Genomic DNA, 18,605 nt, shown 5'->3' with positions numbered 1-18,605 from the left:
TACTCTGGGTGGGGGCTTCAATATCCACCAAGAATGGCTTGGTAGCACCAGTAGAGATCAACTGGCCGAGTCCTAAAGGACATAGCTGCTATATGGGGTCTGTGGCAGGTGCTGAGGGAACCAAGAAGAGGAAAAACATACTTGATGCATCTGTCCATGACAGTGTCGGTAGGAGTGACCACCGCACAGTCCTTGTGGAGACGAAGCCCTGTCTCCACATTGAGGACACTCTCCATTATGTTGTGTGGCACCACCACCATGCTAAATGGGATAGATTTTGAACAAATCAAGCAACTCAAGACTGGGCAACCATGAAGCACTGTGGGCCATCAGCAGCAGCAGAATTGTACTCAACCACAATTTGTACCTCATGGCCCGGCATATCCCCCACTCTTTACAGCCTTGGTTCAAATATGGACAAAAAAGCTGAACTCCTGAGGTGAGGTGCGAGTGACTGCCCATGACGTCAAGGCGCATTTGACAGTGTGGCATCAAGGGGCCCTAGCAAAACTGGAGTCAAGGGGAATCAGGGGGAAAATTTTCCGCTGGTTGGAGTCATATCTAGCACAAAGGATGATGGTCCTGGTTGTTGGAGGTCAGTCATCTCAGTTCCAGAACATCACTGGAGGAGTTTCTCAGGGTAGTGCCCTAGGCCGAACCATCTTCAGCTGCTTCATCAATGACTTTCCTTCCATCATAAAGTCAGAAGTGGGGATGTTCACTGATGATTGCACAATGTTTAGCATCATTTGCAACTCCTCAGGCACTGAAGCAATCTATGTCCAAATGCAGCAAGACCAGAACAATATCCAAGCTTGGGCTGACAAGTGGCAAGTAACATTCGCGCCAAACAAGTGCCAGGCAATGATCAAATCCAACAAGAGAGCATCTAACCATCACCCCTTGACATTCAATGGCATTGCCGTTGCCGAATCCCCCACTATCAAAATCCTGGGGGGTTACCATTGATTAGAAACTGAACTGGACTAGCCATATAGATACTGTGGCTACAAGAGCAGGTCAGAGGTTAGGAATCCTGCAGCGAGTAGCTCACTTCCTGACTTTCCAAAGCCTGTCCACCATCTACAAGGCATAAGTCAGGAGTGTGATGGAATACTCTCGGCTTGCCTGGATGAGTGCAGCTCCAACAACACTCAAGAAGCTTGACACCATCAGGACCAAGCAGCCCACTTGATTGGCACCCCTTCCACAAACACTCACTCCTTCCACCACCGACGCACAGTAGCAGCAGTGTGTACCATCTACAAATGAACTGCAGGAATTCACCAAGGCTCCTTAGGCAGCACCTTTCAAACCCATGACCACTATCATCTAGAAGGACAAGGGCAGCAGATAGATGGGAACACCGCCACCTGGAAGTTCACCTCCAAGCCACTCACTATCCTGACTTGGAAATATATCACCGTTCCTTCACTGTCGCTGGGTCAAAATCCTGGAATTCCCTCACTAACAGCATTGTGGGTGTACCTACGCCACAGGGAATGCAGCGGTTCAAGAAGGCAGCTCACCACCACCTTCTCAAGGCAACTAGGGATGGGCAATAAATGATGGCCTAGCCAGCGATGCCCACATTGTGTAGATGAATTTTTAAAAAACAGGGTTCGTCATGTCCTGAGTGTCAGTTTAAGATCCCTAGAGCCCATGGGCAGAACTTTGCCCTTGGCCGGTGGGGGTGGTCAGGAAGCCGACTGCCACCCACAATCGCCACCGGACCGTGATTTTATGCTGGCGCGCCAATAAGGCCTGCCCAGCGTGAAACGCGAGCGGCAGCGCTCAGGGCTGCCTGTGCAAGCGGGCCGAGTGCAAACTTCGCACATGCGCGTGAGCGAGCACTACATAAATCTCCCTGAGGCACGGAGCTGCCTCAGGCAGATGAAGCGGTGTTAAAAAGGGAAAATAAAGAAAATAAAAATGTAGTGAAACATGTCCCCTCATGTGACTCTGTCACATGAGCAGAGAGGCTATTAATTCAATTGTAAAGCTTTTATTTTTATATGCTTTTGGAAACCTCATCCCGCCTGTGGATGAGGTTTCCAAAAAAATGCAAAGGCCACTTGGCCTTTTCGCCCGCCCGCCGACCGAATTATCGTGCGACTCCACTTTGACACCTGCACACTCGGCCGAAGTCAACGTGCATCATTTCACGCTCGAGTGGGTCGTGTGCACGCCCGTCCGCCGAGCGAAAATTTCTGCCCAATGTTTCTTGTACTGATACATTGCAACCCAATTTATCGTTATTCAGAGAATATTTCCACAATTTCTTTCACCATCAATGATGTAATTAGTTGTATGTAAACCTGTTGTTTAATGGTAGTTTTTTCAGAATTACAGATGGGTGTCATTGCTTGAAGAACTTCTATAATCTCACTCAACAGTATGGGATACTGGACTTAATTTAAACATGTGATTAACCTGCTAGAATCCATGTAGCCATATAAAACTGACACACTGTATCACCAGAGATGCTTTGTTCCATTTTTCATTTTCCTGAAAGACAGATACAACAACCTTAAGTACATGATGCTCCATATTACCAGTGATAAATTCTCCTCTTTCTGCTCTATTGTGGCAGAACCCAGACTACGCAAGTCTCTTGACAATGACATCAGTTGAGATTGTTTGGGTGGCTTTGGCCTCTCAGCTTGTTGGGCATTTGTGTCAGGTGTTGATCATTCAGCATTTGATCACTAGGGTTGAGTGTTGATCAGTCAGCATGTTGGTCATTCAGCTCATCGCCCACTTGGATTGGGTGATGTTAGTTAGCTTGTCAGTCACTTGGGTTGGGTAGTATTTGCCAGCCAGATTATTGGTCACTTGTATCCATGCCATAGACATGTTTATATTTCTTACACATGATCATTTTGAAGGAATTTGACAGGTTGGTAAAAGTTCATGATGTTCTGTGTCTTCAGTGTATGAGAAATTGTTACAAGTTTAAATAAAAGATCAATTCATCACTATTCAAGACTACACCTCAGTGCAGTCATTGCTGCTTGTTTATAACTTGTGCTGAGTCCGTTAAATGTCTGAAAGCTATAATTACACATATTTGTTTGTGTCTGATAAGCATAGCAAATAGTGTGAAACTAATTAGATTCATGCTGTTTGTTGTCTATTTTCAGCATATACTTAAAAGGTGATGAAAGTTGGTTATTAATAAAGCCTTATCCTTGTCTGCAGCAAGAAATATTTTGGTTTAATTTTGTACCATTGCAAGATTAAAGATTAATAATGGAACACTTGCAATTGATTTCTCAAGAACCTGCTACGTTGAAATTTAAATCTCAGCACATGTCTCCCTCTCCCTGACATCTCAGTTGATTGAAACAATGAGTGGGTGACCCACACAAACAAAGAGTTTGTTCCTAGGTTCTGGTACTGTGAACGATGCTGCAATTAGCTTTTGGATTAGAAGTGGTGTGGTGAACAACAGTTCCCATTTCTGATTGCCATCCACTGACCCCTGCTGGAAGTGTGTCTCTCTCTCTCTCTTGCTCCCCATCTCTCTCTTTCTTGCTCTGTCTTTTCTCAATATGACTATTTGCCTCTCTTGCTCTGGACATATAGTGCAGGCAGGAGGAGACCAGGCTGTGATGCCCACACAATCCTGTCAACATCCAGTATTTAGGCTCACACAGGAAGAAAAGTTTTTCAAAACACTAGCATCATCAGCAGGCTCAAATTAGTTCAAGCACATTAGCATTAAGAACGTAAATGATGAAATATTTCAATTATACATTCATTTTTTAAAAAGTAGCCTAGAAAGTTTCTAGCATTCAATGCCTGCAGCACACCACTATAAGTGTAGTTTCTTATTTTCTTAACAAAAATTGTATTTTTCTTTTCAAATTTCGAACAAGCTCCACTTTCACAATGTTACTTATGTAGAAGTTGATTTGAGAGATTTGACAGTTTTGAGCATACTGCACAAGCCGTGTAACAACAAAATATCAACTGAATCTACTTTCTCTCCCTCCACCCCAGCCCCAGGTAACAATAAAAGCACTTTGTACATGCTGCATGCAGTGGATGTGGCAGATGTTGAAGAAAGACTTGGATTTATGTAGAGACTTTCACAGTGATACAAAAAATGGTCTTGTGGTTGCTAGTAAGGAAGGAAGCTCCAGGCTGCTGGAAGATACCTGTGGACATGTTAACTAAGCAGACAAGTGGCAAATGGAATGCAATTGGTAAAAGTGTTAAATAATGCATTTGGGGAGGGCAAACAAGACAAAGGCATACACAAATGATTATATGATTATACACAAATGAGAGGTAGAGAGGAGCAGAGGGATCTTGGAGAGCACGTCCACAGAAATTGGCAGGACAGTTAGGTAAGGTGGTTAAGATGGCATGCAGGATGCTTTCTTATATTAACTGAGATATAGAATATAAGAGCAGGGAACTGTATTAAACACCAGTTAGACCACAGCTAGAGTACTGCATACAGTTCTGGTCACCACATTACAGAAAGGATATGATTGTACCATGGAGGGTACAGAGGAGATTTACAAGGATGTTGTCAGGAGTGGAGGATCTATTCTAAGGAAAGATTAGATAGGCTGGGTTGTTTTCTTTGAAGGGACTTTTGGGGGCAATTTAATTGAGGTGTATAAAATTCTGAAGTGCCTAGATAGAGTGGATAGGATGGATCTATTTCCCAATTATCAGAGAATGAGTAACCATTGGACATTGATTTAAAGTAATTGGTAGAAGGATTACAAGGGAGTTGAGAAGAACTTTTTTCACACAGAGAGGGTGGTGGGGATCTGGAGCTCACTGCCTGAAAGGGTGGAAGACGCAGAAATCTTCATCGCTTTTAAAAAGTATATGTAAAAGAAGTGCCATAATTTACAAGGCTGTGAATCAAATGCTGGAAAGGGGATTAATTAGATAGCTGTCTTCTGGCTGATGAGGACATGATGGATTGAATGGTAAATTGTTTTGTGTTACAAAGCCACATGAAATTCCAAAGCACTTTACGACCAATCAACTGGTTTTGAAGTATAGACACTGTTGTAATGTAGGAAACACAGCACACAATTTGTGCAAAGCTAATAGCAACAAACTGCAATGTGATAACGACCAGATAATCAATGGTGATGGTTGAGGATTAATTTGAGGATTACTGGGGAGAATTCCCCTGCTCTTCAAAATAGTGCCATGGGATCCTTCATGTCCACTGAGAGCAGATGTGGCCTTGGTGAAAGAGGGCACCTCTGGGGAGTATAATATTCCCTCAGTGCTGAACTGGAATGTTGGCCTAGATTTTGTGTTGAAGTCCCTGGAGAGACACTTGATCCCAATGTGAAAATACTACCATGGAGCCATGGCTGACACCTGCTTCTGTTATTGGCCTTGGTTACAGCTATTCAGAATATTTCTTAAGCAATTTTTTCCTCAGTAGCTTCCTGCTCAGAAGCCACGTCAGGGTTACGGACGGTACGCAAACAAGCACATTAGGCAGAATCTCGGAGTCGCAGAACTAACTGTCAAGCAGCATCATTTAGAGTGATTTGCATATAAATTTTGTTTCCTTTTACTCTGCACTGACAACTCTTTGCATTATTCATATGTACAGAATGACTTGATGGATAGAATCATTCAAAAAATGTGGTAGTCAAATGCTGTTGTGCTAAGGTGGATGTTGTGCTAAGGTATTATGTTAATGATTCACTGTAATGAAAGAAAAAGCAATTAGACCTTTCATAGCCATTCAGATAATTGTATAAACCCTGGTGAGTTACTAAAACCTTGATATTAAACTCTCTTCACCCCCATGACATTGGGGGATTGGGGTTAAACCGTGAAATGCGCGCAATGCAACCCTAACTTGCCATGCACAGACTCCATGCTTATTTTGTGGCGGTGACTATTACAGTGCAATTGGCTGCTTGATTTAAAATTCACTGTTGCTGTGTGGGCTGATGGTTCCACGAAGTAACTGCCTGTTATGACACTCCTTGTGGGCCTGTAGGAGCAAGAATGGATCCCCCCAGCCCTGTGGGCAATCCTAAGGCCTCCCCTTCTATCGCTCATAGCCACTCTCTCCTGCCTCCCGATCACCGATATCCCCTCCAAAACCACAGTGTCTGATCTGACCATCTCTTTAATCCACCTTGGTAGCGATGGCTGACCTCCCACCCCCACCCTGTCCAATTGCAGACGACCATTCTCACATTCTCAAGGGTCCTTAACTGTAGCCTACTGCAGCTGGGTTTCCCTCCCATCCACAGACCAGGTTGACTATTTGGCCAGCTGCCAAAAAGGGAATTGATCTAAAAGTTGATAATTAAATCCTGCTGTTAAGTCAGGCAGGACCTCCATGAACCGGGCCTGACTGGGTACTTTGGCCATTTTCAGCCCTTCTAATCTCCCTGTAAGTATTGCTTGAAGTGATTGGTGCTACAATCACCCTAGACAAATCGGAGTTATTTATATTGCCCTCCTGACCAGCCTTTCACCTGCCATTCTCCATAAATTTGAACTCATCCAAAATTCTGTTCCTCTGTCCTAACTCTCACACCCAACATCCCTGTGCTCACTGACCTATGTTGACCCTGGTCCAGCAATGCTTCAATTTTAAAACCCATATCTCTGTAAACTCCTACAGTCCTCCAAGATCTCTGCAATCCTCCAGTCCTGACCTCCTGTGCATCCCTGATTTTCATCTCTCCCACCATTGGCAGTTATGTCTTTAAATGGCTAGGCTTTAAGCTCTACAATTCCTTCCTGAACCCCAGCTGCTTCTTACTTCTCTCTCCTCCTTTAAGACAATCCTTAAAACCCATCTCTTTGACCAAGCATTTGGGCAGCCGTCCTAATATCTCCTTATGTGACTCACTGCCAATTTTTTCTGATTGCTGATTTTCTCATTACTGCTTTGAAGCAGCTTGAGGTGCTGTATAAATATAAGTTCATGTTGTTGATGACTTCCTACAATTACATTAAAAATGAAATCTTGATTAACATGATCAGTCACTGTGTTTTTCTTCTTAAAAAGTTCAGTGTTCCTAACGGTCTGCCTGTGAGAATCCAAGCTGACATATAAAGTTACATGTGTACCATTGCAGGATGCTGTGACTAACTTGACCTTAAGAAGTGGACCGTATCTTGGACTAGATATTAATGATTGTGCAGTTCCAGCATTAGCAAACAGACTAAGTTGCATTGGGGGAGGTTTGGAGATCTTTACCATTTTGAAAACAGTTAAAAGCAGGGGACAGATGCTGTGAAGTTCCTGCTATTTTCACTGTGAATGGATTGATGAGCTTCTTAACCCCATCCAATATTTGTCTGTGATTCTACACAAAGGCATCTCCCACTCCCCAGAACAGACTCGCTCTCCTGCCTCTCATTCCCCATGAACTATTAACCAAAATACAGACCAGCTGGCTTTCAGATCTCCATTCAAATGGAATCGCTTCAATTACAGTCTGCTCCTCGTAATTCAAAATAATTTAATGTTCAAAACAAGACATTTGAATTATGTTAATTTAACCAAAACATTGCAGGAGGTTTATTACTGAACAAATGCTTCAAATTAAGAATAGACTGTATTTTTATTTAATTAGAAAATTGTCCTCAGTAAGGGTAACAAACCAATTATATATATTTAAATAAAAGCTATAAATCTGGAATTTCAGGGTGCTAGAAAAGCAACTACTTGTTTAACCTACTGACAGACATTTATGTTAATGTTTGCCTTAATATATCATCCAAGATTGACAAATGATTACCCAGTGTGTACAATCCAGGGCTACCTCTGTATGCCTATTGTTATGGTGCTGATTACTCAACACTCAGTCTTCCTGTAACCATCTGTAGATTGCTGAACATGTAACACCTTTAATACCGCACAGTGGATGTCACAATATGGTGCCCTCAGCTATCAGGGAAACGTACAAGCCATTTCTCAGATACTGCAGCTTTTGGACCCTCAGTTTCCCTTTATTGCTTTTTCTAGTGACAACAGAGATTGTTTTACCCACATGAAGCATAAGAGTTTCCTTTCATTTTATTGCTAATTCCCAACACAAGTTGTGACCAGAAAGAAGTCAGTGAGACTAGCCAAATAACATTTTTTAGTGTAATCCAGCAGGTGGTTTAAATGATGAAGGGAATGATTACAAGCGCACAAACTGACCCCAAGTGTTCCAGTTACATGTGTGAAACCCTCTACCTTTGCTTTTGTGATTAGTGATGCTCTGACACCTCTATGGGCTGTCTCAGCCCATAACTGCTGTTATGTTTGCGCGGGAGAAGATGAAAGTGACCATAAATGGGCAAGCGTTAACAGCAAGTCTGACTACTTTATGCACTAGTACACCATACCATCTGTGCTCTTTTAAATAAATGCTAAGAAGAATTAGAACAAAGGAGAGCACATTCTGTTTCCACGGAATGGATAACCTTTTGTTTATGAATGATTTATGTACTCAGCTACTTCTGCATCAGGCAAGACAGTAACAATTGATCCAAGAGCTCAAAGATGCACTGTACATTGTCCTCCTTTTGTTCCCCTTCAGAGTTGAACATTGATCTGGTGGCATTGGGAATTGAATTACAGCCAACATGGATGTAATTCCCATATTAACCTGGAATGTGAGACTATTGATACTATGAGATTACTGTCTCAATGGGTGAATATCCTGTATGTTATAATCTGAGGTTCAATCCTTCATCTGCTCTGGGTTCGATGATGTTAACATGATGGTCACATGGATGTTACAGTTAGTCGCAGGGAGGGAGTAAAATTAGCCATTTAATAGTCCCGTTGACTGAATGTGACCCATTAATTCCCTCTGTAAACAGCACGTATATGGACATCAACAGTAACCAATATTTGCATAGAGCAGTGGTTCTCAGTGTGTGGTCTGTGAGGCTCCTCCAGGTGGCCCACAAGCTGCTCCAAAATGCAAGTCACCAACATGCATTGTCATAGTCAAGGCCACACAAAAGAACAGGCCAGAACCCTCACCCTACCCACCACTCACATGACACCGCACAATCAGCTCAGCTTACACATGCCAGTTGTCATAAGTTCAAGCAACAACAATGTAGCTTTATTAGTAAAATTTATGTTATTGTTGCAGCATTCAACTGCAAAATCGGATTTTTAACGCTGGTGGGGCTGAAAACAAAGTAGAGGAACTGGCTGAATATGGACTCCGATGTGAGACTGAGTCTCTTCAAGCTTGGAATCAGGCATCACCTCATTGGTGTCTCATCGAAAGCAGCACCATTCTTCTCAATAATGCTGATGAGGTTTCTTCTTCTGGCGGAAGATAAGGAGGTAGGGTTAGGACCGATAGGTGATCTGCTTGGACTTCTTCTCTGGACACAAAAGGCTGAGAACCACTGACATATAGCACCTTTCACCCAGCACAGTATCCAAGATGGAAAAAAATTAAATGGAAGCCAAGCAGAGCAGTGTCCGCTAAATTGGTGGCACTCTTGCCTCTGAGTCACAAAGCTGTGGGTTCAAGTCCCACTTGAGCACAAAACCTAGGCTGACACTTCCACACAAGGTTTCCCTCCTTCCCTTTATTTCATTATGGGAAGAGGGGCTAGTGGTGAGCAGAAACCTGGTCCAAGGGAAAAATTTTGAGAAGGCTTTTTAAAGGCAGGGAGAAAAGTGAATATGGGGAAGTGATTTAGGAAGAGTGCTCTGGAGAATAAGGCCAAGGTCACTGAAGGCTGTGCCACCATTATTGGGGCAGTAGGAAGGGCGTTACACAGGTGGCTAGAGTTGTAGGTACGTCTGGAGGGAGTGGCAACACATACTTGTAGATCCTTACAGTTTTAGAGGTAGGATTTAAAAATGAGGATGTGGAATTTAAATTCAGTCAGTTGAAGATAAGATTTGTTAATAAATTCACTTTCTGGATTCCAGATTCTTTTTAAAATTCATGCTTGGAATTTGGGCATCAAGAAGGTCAGAAATTATTGCCCATCCCTGTTGTCCTTAAGCGCGAACACGATGGTAAGCTTCCTTCTTGAACAGCTGTGGCCCATATGGCGAAGGTGCTGTTAGATAGGGAATTCCAAGGTTGTGACCCAGTGACAATGAAAGAATAGTGACATATGTCCACATCAGGATGATGTGTGACTTGGAGGGGAACTTGGATTTGATGATGTTCCCGTGTACGTACTGCAATTGTACCCCTCGATGTTGGAAGTCACAGGCTTGAGGAGTGCTACTGAGGAAGCATATGAAAGTCAGCAGTGACATGGTATTAGGCTGTTGAAGGTTCTGGCCTGTTTTCCTGTATAACATTAGTAGGCCACCGGCTGTCCAGCTCTCTGTTAAATTTTGCCCATATTTTGCAAATTCCACCCACTATAAGTGGTGAGGACTATACAGCAACCAGATATAGAATTGCGTCCCTAGTTTTGGTGCTATATAAATGTAAGTTGATGTTGTAGTGAGTCCTGTAATTTCATTCACTCACTCCCACAGCCATACTGCAACCTGAACGAAATGTCTTTATTGCTGGGTGATTTTGTTTTCTATTGACGTCTGGTTGCATTGAAATTCATAATACAGATAAGCAGTGAGCTTAATAACCAAAGCTGCTATGATACTGATTGTAAACAAGTATGTTTCAATCTGATCCTGACTAAAGGGCTGAGATAACAATGAACTTTAAAAAAAATATTCACCTCACGCAAAACATGGCAAAGATTAGAGCAAGCGAAGTGGCTTGGGACTTTTCACTCAATTGGATATATTGGCTGTCAGTTGGGATATTACCAAGGCAGTGATATTGTCTACTTGCAGTACTGCGTCCAAGGCTTGATTGATGACCGATAGATGGGGATGTCTTTTACCAGCTGAGTCTCTCTGACATCCCCATACACATTATATTTGGTTAAGATCTCTGCTCGACTCTTTGCTGTCAGCTTTAGAACCAAGTTCAAAATGTTAGCTGGAGCTCAATAGTAGCACTGTCACCTCGGAATCAGAAGGTTATGGGTTCCATTGACAAGTTATCCTGTGCATGTGAATAATGCAAGGGGTTGTCAGCAAAGGAAGAACCATTTATCTGTAAATCTCCTTAAATTATTCTGGTTCATATTTAGTTCTGCAGATATGACTTTCTGCCTAATGTGTTTGTTTACGTACTGTCTATAACCCTGATATGGATCCTGAGCAAGAGACCACTGAAGAAAAAAATGTTCAAGAAACATTCTGCAGCCAAAGCCAGCAACTGAGGTAGGTGTCAACCATGCTAGTGGTTGTACTCTCGCCTCTGGATTCAAGTCCTATTCTGGAGACTTGAGTGCATAATTTAAACTGACACTTCAATGCAGTACTGAGAGAGTGCTGCTCTGTCAGAAGTGCTGTCTTCGGTACAAGACATTAAGCGGAGGCCATGTCTGCCTTCTCAGGTGGATTTAAAAGATACCATTTGAAGAAGAGGAGGAGAGCTCTCCAAGCCAATATTTACCATGCAACCATCACTAAAAGACAGATTATCTGGTCACTACCACATTGCTGTTTGTGCAGTCTTGCTGTAGACAAATAGGTTGCCAGGTTTCACTATGCTATTGCATTATCTACACTTCAAAAAGCATTTAATTGTACAAGTACTTTGAGATGTCCAGTGGTTATGAAAAATGTTATTTAAATGCAACTACTTCTTTTCAGTGACCTTGATAAGATTTTTTTAAAAACCTGTTTTACAACAAAAAGTGAATCAGAAAATCTATGTACATGTTATGTTATGTGTGTGTAAGTATATATCTATATATATATATAATATATATATAAAAACTTATCTTTAATTAGAATACATTACAACCATGAGGGTGCTTTTGATGCTCCCCATTATTGGATGCGTGGAGACTAGCTCTTGTTTGGCAACAGGTTGTTGAGTTCCCTTTCTATCAGGGAGACCCAAGTTTGAAACAATTTTACCAATTTAATTTTGTGCCAAAATCACATATTGCGCGTTCTCAAAAATGCATGGAGAAAGGAAAGAGGATATTTTACTGCTAGACAAGTAGTACTAACTACCTGTTACAAATTACGTCCAAGAGTCTCCCAAGAATTGAGCAGAACCTGCCTCTGAGTAGTCGGGAAATCCTGCAGTTACTGTTCAATGAGTTTAGCGAACTGGAAGCATCCATCATCGGTCCCCAGGGGAGATATTCAAGCAATAAGATCACACATCAATTCTCTTCCAAAAAGACATTTCATCATAGAATGGAAATGAAGCAGGGAGCCAACTTTTGATCTGGAAACCATGGTAACTCAAGTTAAAGGAGCAGATTAAAAACACAGCAAAGCAGACTTCAAGATGATCTTGGAAAACCAGCAAATTAATGTCCAACTAATAGGAAAACCCAGAGGGTATTGAGGACTGCAAGCTGAGATTTAAGTGACGAAATGAAGAACTCTTCAACATAAAAGTCTGTGCACTTACAAAGATATTTGTATGCCTTCAAATTCAGATGTGAGGATTTCACAAGATGTCTGCGGGTAGACTGCAGAGGTGGTGAGTTGCCTTGGTTGCTATGTATAGTGACATGGTTATAGCATTCAGAAAAAGAGTATCCAGGCAATTTTAACCTTATCCACCTGGTGCTGAGTTGGGAGTTACTTAGCAGCCCGAGAGCCAACAAGATTCCCGTCGGCTGCAATTTTAAACCTGCTCCCATGAGCAGCTACCAAGAGTGCCCGCCCAAAGCTGTCATGAAGTCACTGGGACTCAACTGGACATGACCTGGGACTGAAGCTGCAGACACGGCTGAGAAATTGGGAACATTTCTCTTTCCCTTTGTTGGGCCAGGAGAAGCACTCCTGTAAGCTTAGGTCACCCCTGCCCCAGACTCTTTCCCCAAGTGCAAGATGCCTTCCTTATTTCAACAGTTGGAGAACCCCCAGGCTGCGCAGTTTTCCACCACTGCCCAGTTGTTCCAGGTGAAAGCAGAACATCAGCGTGAGGCCCAGGAGTCAGAATAGGCCTGGCATCATTCCTGCAGCAGCGGGCAAGTTTCCAACTTGCCTTACCACTCACCTGCGAAAAGTTGAAATTGAGGTCCATGTCCAGTGTCCCGACATGGATATCACCCAAAGCACCGCCCCTCCCCCTTGCGTGACTGAGGACAATCCTAGAAATTCTGAAAAAAATGAGCAAAAAGAACTAAGTAATTTATAATTATTGTGAAAAGTTGAGGCCCAATCCAGATTCCTAGAGGTCACCACTAGCCACATCCAGCCAATTTGAATACATTTCCATTATCCCTATTCTTTGTTCCCTACCTCCTAACTAATTCCCCGTACAAACCAATAGGTTGCCTCCAATGTTCCCTCTAATTTGTTTCGCAAGGGGGATTTATTTAAATACGAGTCCCTCTAATTTTTTCTGTGCAGTCATGCATGAGCAGTAACTTAAAGGAGCTCACTTGTACATAGCCTGCGTAGGGACATTCAGGTTGCAGCCACGGAGCTTACAGAGAACATTGGTTGCGTCCAATTCCATGTGTTCTCTATTTTGTTAACAGTGTCTTATGTGGAACATTATAAAATGTCTTCTATGTGTGGATGTCCATATAAATAATATCCATAGACGCTCCCTTATCTACCATGTTAGTTACCTCCTCAAAAAAATTAACCAATTTCATTAGGCATGAATTATCCTTTAAAAATCCATCTGGGCTCTCTCTGATCAGTTCATGTCTGTCCAAATGCTCAGTCACTCTGTCTCTAATAATAGATTGTAGTAACTTCCTCACAACAGACATTGCAGACTAATAAACCTATAATTTCCTAGGTTACTCTCTTCCCATTCTTATATGGATCTGAAATACCCAGTGCTATATTCTTCCCAGCACTCAGGAAAGAGTGGGTGTCTATTGCTGACCAGCTATTCTTCAAGTTATGCTGGCACACAGGAAAATGGCTCTCACTGACACTCTCTGTTTGGGGAGAATCAAATAGCTGAGGACACTTTTGCCTCAGATTAGCTATGATATAGGTACACTCCCACTAGAAAGAATTTCTGTAAGTGCTTTGATCAGAGTTCTCTTTAAAGTCTCGATATCAGTATTGAAATAAACCAGGATAATTAGAAATATGCTAACACTAACAGAAGTGCAGTTGCAAAGAGGAAACTAATTGTGGTTGGTATCTTTGTAATATTATTTGTGTCATGCTTTTAAATGATATTAGTCTATCATGTTTAGAATACTAAACTCTCTTCATGGCACTTTGGATCACTGAACAATTCACATTTCCATAGTAATCTACATCTACATTTCAGAGTGTTTTATCGCGCAGCAGAAACTAAACAGGAGACAGGGTTGCTGGAAGGGAACAAAGAACAGTTAAATAGAAAGACTTTAAAGAGGTTTCTGAAGACAAGGAGGGAAATGGCCATGCAGAGGTACTGAAGGAGGAAACTCCAGAGGGTTCAGGCCATTGTTCTCTCTAGGCTGCACGGCCGTGCAGGGGACAAACAGGCCGTGTGCCAGATGCTGTCCCTTAAAGGTGTGCACAAGAGTGACCGCACAGGACACTTAAAGGGACCATGCAGTACAACAAATTGGCAGTGCACAGCAAAAGGGAATTAAGGAAAACATTGGTTGGGACATATTGCCTGAAAGTAAAATATGGGGAATGAGAAGTACTTGACTAAGGGATTCCACTGTGAAATGAAGTGACTAGGCAATATTGAGCACAAAATACTAATGATAACATATTTTTAGGAATTCTGATGCATAAGCATTGCAGTTCAAGCTGTTTATATCAATTCTTATTTAAGGATGATACTTTACAGATCGATCAAATGGTGACAGTGCTGGAAACTGATCCTGCCTGCCATCATGGGAGAAAGTGAGGCTCACAACATGAAAGAAAATAACTTATCACGTAAAAGAGAATGAACAACATTTGTGTGTTGCACAGCTCAGTTGGTAGCACTCTTGTCTCTGCATCAGATGGTTGTGGGTTCAAATCCAATTCTAGGAGTTGATCACAACAATCTAGGTTGACACTCCAGTGAAGTACTGAGGGACTGCTGCACTGTCAGGGATGCTATACTTCAGATGAGGCATTAAATCAAGACCCTGTCTATTCTCTCAAGTGGATGTAAAAAAAAAATCCCATGGCACTACTTTGAGGAAGACCAGGCAAGTTATCCCTGGTGTCTTGGTCAGTATTTATCCCTCAATCACCATTCTAAAAACCAGATTATCTGTTCATTGCTGTTTGTGTCAATTTTCTGAATGTAAATTGGCTGCTTTTCTTCCCACATTACAACAATGAGTACACTCCAAATTGTACTCCATTGGTGGTAAAGCGCTTTGGGATGTCTGGTGTTTGTAAAAGGCGCTATCTAAATGCAGGGCTTTTTTTCCCATACAATGGAGGTGATTAATGTTGTCATTTCCATTCTAATGTTGGCACAGGATTTTAATGTAAGTTAATAGTAGGAGTCTAAATCTTTCATAGTCTATTCCTTTGAAAATATTAATCTTTTGAGAGCATTGTGAGTTATGTAACATTATTATCTACAATCCTCCAAAGACTCTGCGTTCCTCCAATTCTGGCCTCTTATGCAAACCCAATTCCTTTACCCCACAATTGGCAGCTGTTCCTTCAACTGTCCAGGCTGTAAGCTCTGGAATTCTCTCCCTAAACCTCATTACTTCTCCACTTCTCTCTTCTCCTCTCCACTTCTCTCTCTTCCTTTAAGAGCCACTTTAAAACCTAAGTCTTTGACCAAACCTTTGCTCACTTGACCTAAAATCTCCTCCTTTTGCTCACACAGTTTTTGTCTGATTGTGCCTCTATGAAGCACCTTCGGCTGTTTTACTACATTATATAAATACAAGATGTTGAAAGTACTATTGGTGGTTACAGATCTACCACTTTTGGTAATAATGTAATTTGAGGTAATTAATCAAGAGGATCACCCAAGTGTGTTGATGCATCAAACTGCATTGGTATCAATTTACTGAACAAGTGTTGTTGTAATACTGCGTCCTAACCTTTGCAACTTAGCAACAGTACTTTACGCACAATATAAAGATACAACCTATAAGTGTCCCTTAAGATGTATTTTTGTCAATTACTGTCATATTTATGGATTGACACCAATTCTGTTATGCTAATCCGTGACAAGAACAGAGAGCAGTTGTGACCTCAACACACACACAAAAAAAAATTATAACTGCTGACCTAATTAGGGTATATCCCATATGTAGATTACATGAGTCAAATTAATGTGTGCGCACCTGCATCTGTAACTGTAGCTCATCTTCGCAACGGCACTCAATTTTGTAAACTGAACTGTTCTAAGTTATAAATGCTGCACTTGGGAGTCCCTGCTGTTTCAGAGTCACCGGATGAAATTTAAGCACACGGACTTAACACAATTTGTCCTTATTTTGTCTTTCTCTTCAGGTGATGCAAGTTGTAAAGGAGCAGATTATGAGAGCACTGACTACCAAGCCTAACTCACTGGACCAGTTCAAGAGCAAATTGCAGAACCTGAGTTACACTGAGATCCTGAAAATCCGGCAGTCCGAGAGGATGAACCAGGAGGACTTCAAGTCTCGTCCAATCCTGTATGCCCACAACGCTTTCTAGTCTTTTTTTTCTCGATGTGTGTAATTTCAAACATTTAGGAGTGATGCCCATATACATGAGGACAATTTTCATAAGCTTAGTTTGCATTCCCTTGGGTTTAGAAGGTTGAAGAGTGAGTTAATTGAGGTTTTCAAAATAATAAATGGATTCGATAAATGGAGGTGAATATACAGAAAGATATACAGAATGTACAGAAAAAGAATATACAGAAAAAACACTTTCCTCTGGTGGGGGAATGCAGAACAAGAGGGCAAAATCTTAATGTTAAAGCTAGATCATTCAGGGTGAAATCAGAAAGCACTTTTCCACTTTTTTTGTAGAGTAGTGGAAAATGTGGAACACTGTCTGTCAAATGGAAAGTGGTTGTGGGAGTCATTCAAGACAGAGAATAGCTTTTTGTTAGGTAAGGGTATCAGGAGGTATGGAGCTTACGCAGGCAAATGGAGTTGAGGTGCTGATTGACAATGCTATAATAGAATGGTGAGATAGGCTTGAGGGGCTGAATGGCCTACTCTTGTTCCCCTTCAATCCAGAAAAAAGATAAAGGTATTAAAGCAAACAAATACTATAAGGTAAGTACAGATCATATGTTGTAAAGAAGGGCACCTGATTGTTTTTTAGCTCAATTTTCTCCCCTGAGATTTTTGTTCAGCAAGGGAGTCAAGAGTTATGGAGGGGGGCAGTTAGGATTGTGAAGTCACAGTCAGATCAGCCAGATCTTATCAAATGGTGGAGGAGGCTCAAGGGGCTGAATAACCTACTCCTGCTCCTAATTCTTATGTTCTTGTGTCCTTCTGTGGTGGCTCAGGCGCAAATGCAGAGCTTTCTGGAACACCATCCAAATAACCAAATCTTGTGTATTCCTACATTGCAGGCTATTTGGGAATGAAGAGCATCACAACTGAATCTTATCCTCATCTCCATGCCTAAATGTTCACATTTTCTGGTGTAAGTCACTGGATATGATCAGGAATAACAGCCCTAGTTGATCATTTCCCCCCCCCATTACTTAGTGTTGGCACATTGAGGCCAATTATCCCATCATTTAGCATAGAGATCAATCATGAGACCTTTCTGCTCTGCATAACTCTACTGTACCAAGCAAAGTGGTTGCTCACCACCCCTGCAGAGAATAGACTGTCCATTCCTTGTACTTCATGCGATGTCAAATGTCTCTTCTAGATCTATGCAATTCAGTACCCATCATTTAAAATGCCCCTGTTGAAAATGGGCAGTTGATATTTCGACCAAAATTACCCATTAGCCATTTGCATTAACATCAATTCCAAAGTTGACGCTTATAACATTTTAAGTGCTCTGTTTCCTCGGGTAGAAACAGCTGTGTTTACTCACTAATTCTCCTTGATGTATCTGAAATGCTAATAACATCAGAAGTTAAATTAAGTGATTTCTTCAAGGCATTGTGATCTTGCCAATTGCCTGCATTCAGAGGCTTAGGCTTTGCCATATAAATGAAACCTTTTAAAATTGCTCAATATTGGCTAGGAGATTTGCAGTATCTGCTTATAGATAAAACTATGCAAGAGATTAGACACTGGAGGTCTGCATGACTGAATGTGCTTTGTGGATTATTTCAGACAGTAGGGCCTGAAGTTTTGCTGCCAGGTGGGGAGCTCAGGGTCGGGACAACTCCCAGCTCTGCAAACTCGACCTAGGAAAAAGTGCCTCAGAAGTTCGAATTTTCAGTCCGGGGGTAATTTGTGCAGGTGAAAATAGAAGTCGTAGTGGGCAACCCCGGAAAGAGTGTGGAGGCTGCTGGGTGCGGAGGTGGGCTGGGCAAGAGGCCAGCCTCCAGCACTTTATCGAAGATGTGAAAACAGCCCTCAACCCCCCCCCCTCACCCCCTCACATCCACCACACACTCAGCCCTCATACCCCCCATACCAATCTATGCCTTTCCACCCAACCCCCATGATCCCTCATACCCTCCATGCCAAACCATGCCCCTCCATTACCCCCATGG

At 42.1% G+C, this 18,605-nt stretch overlaps 1 protein-coding gene across 10 annotated transcripts in view; it reads left to right on the top strand.

Moving 5' to 3' along the window:
- The window catches only part of LOC144679064 (engulfment and cell motility protein 1), a 272,728-nt gene that overhangs the window by 229,908 nt on the left and 24,215 nt on the right, over nucleotides 1–18,605 (top strand). For 9 of the 10 annotated variants that reach the window (XM_078539327.1, XM_078539329.1, XM_078539330.1 and 6 more), the window contains one exon: nucleotides 16,436–16,599. In XM_078539327.1, the coding sequence (XP_078395453.1) occupies nucleotides 16,436–16,599 (164 nt within the window). Of the gene's footprint in view, nucleotides 1–15,141; nucleotides 15,182–16,435; nucleotides 16,600–18,605 lie in introns of those variants that run through there. The other variant, XM_078539337.1, reaches the window with a different exon arrangement.

This window comes from Cetorhinus maximus, chromosome 3 (genome assembly GCF_964194155.1).
Source record: "Cetorhinus maximus chromosome 3, sCetMax3.hap1.1, whole genome shotgun sequence".
NCBI lineage: Eukaryota > Metazoa > Chordata > Chondrichthyes > Lamniformes > Cetorhinidae > Cetorhinus > Cetorhinus maximus.
This window is presented reverse-complemented; position numbering and strand designations above follow the sequence as displayed.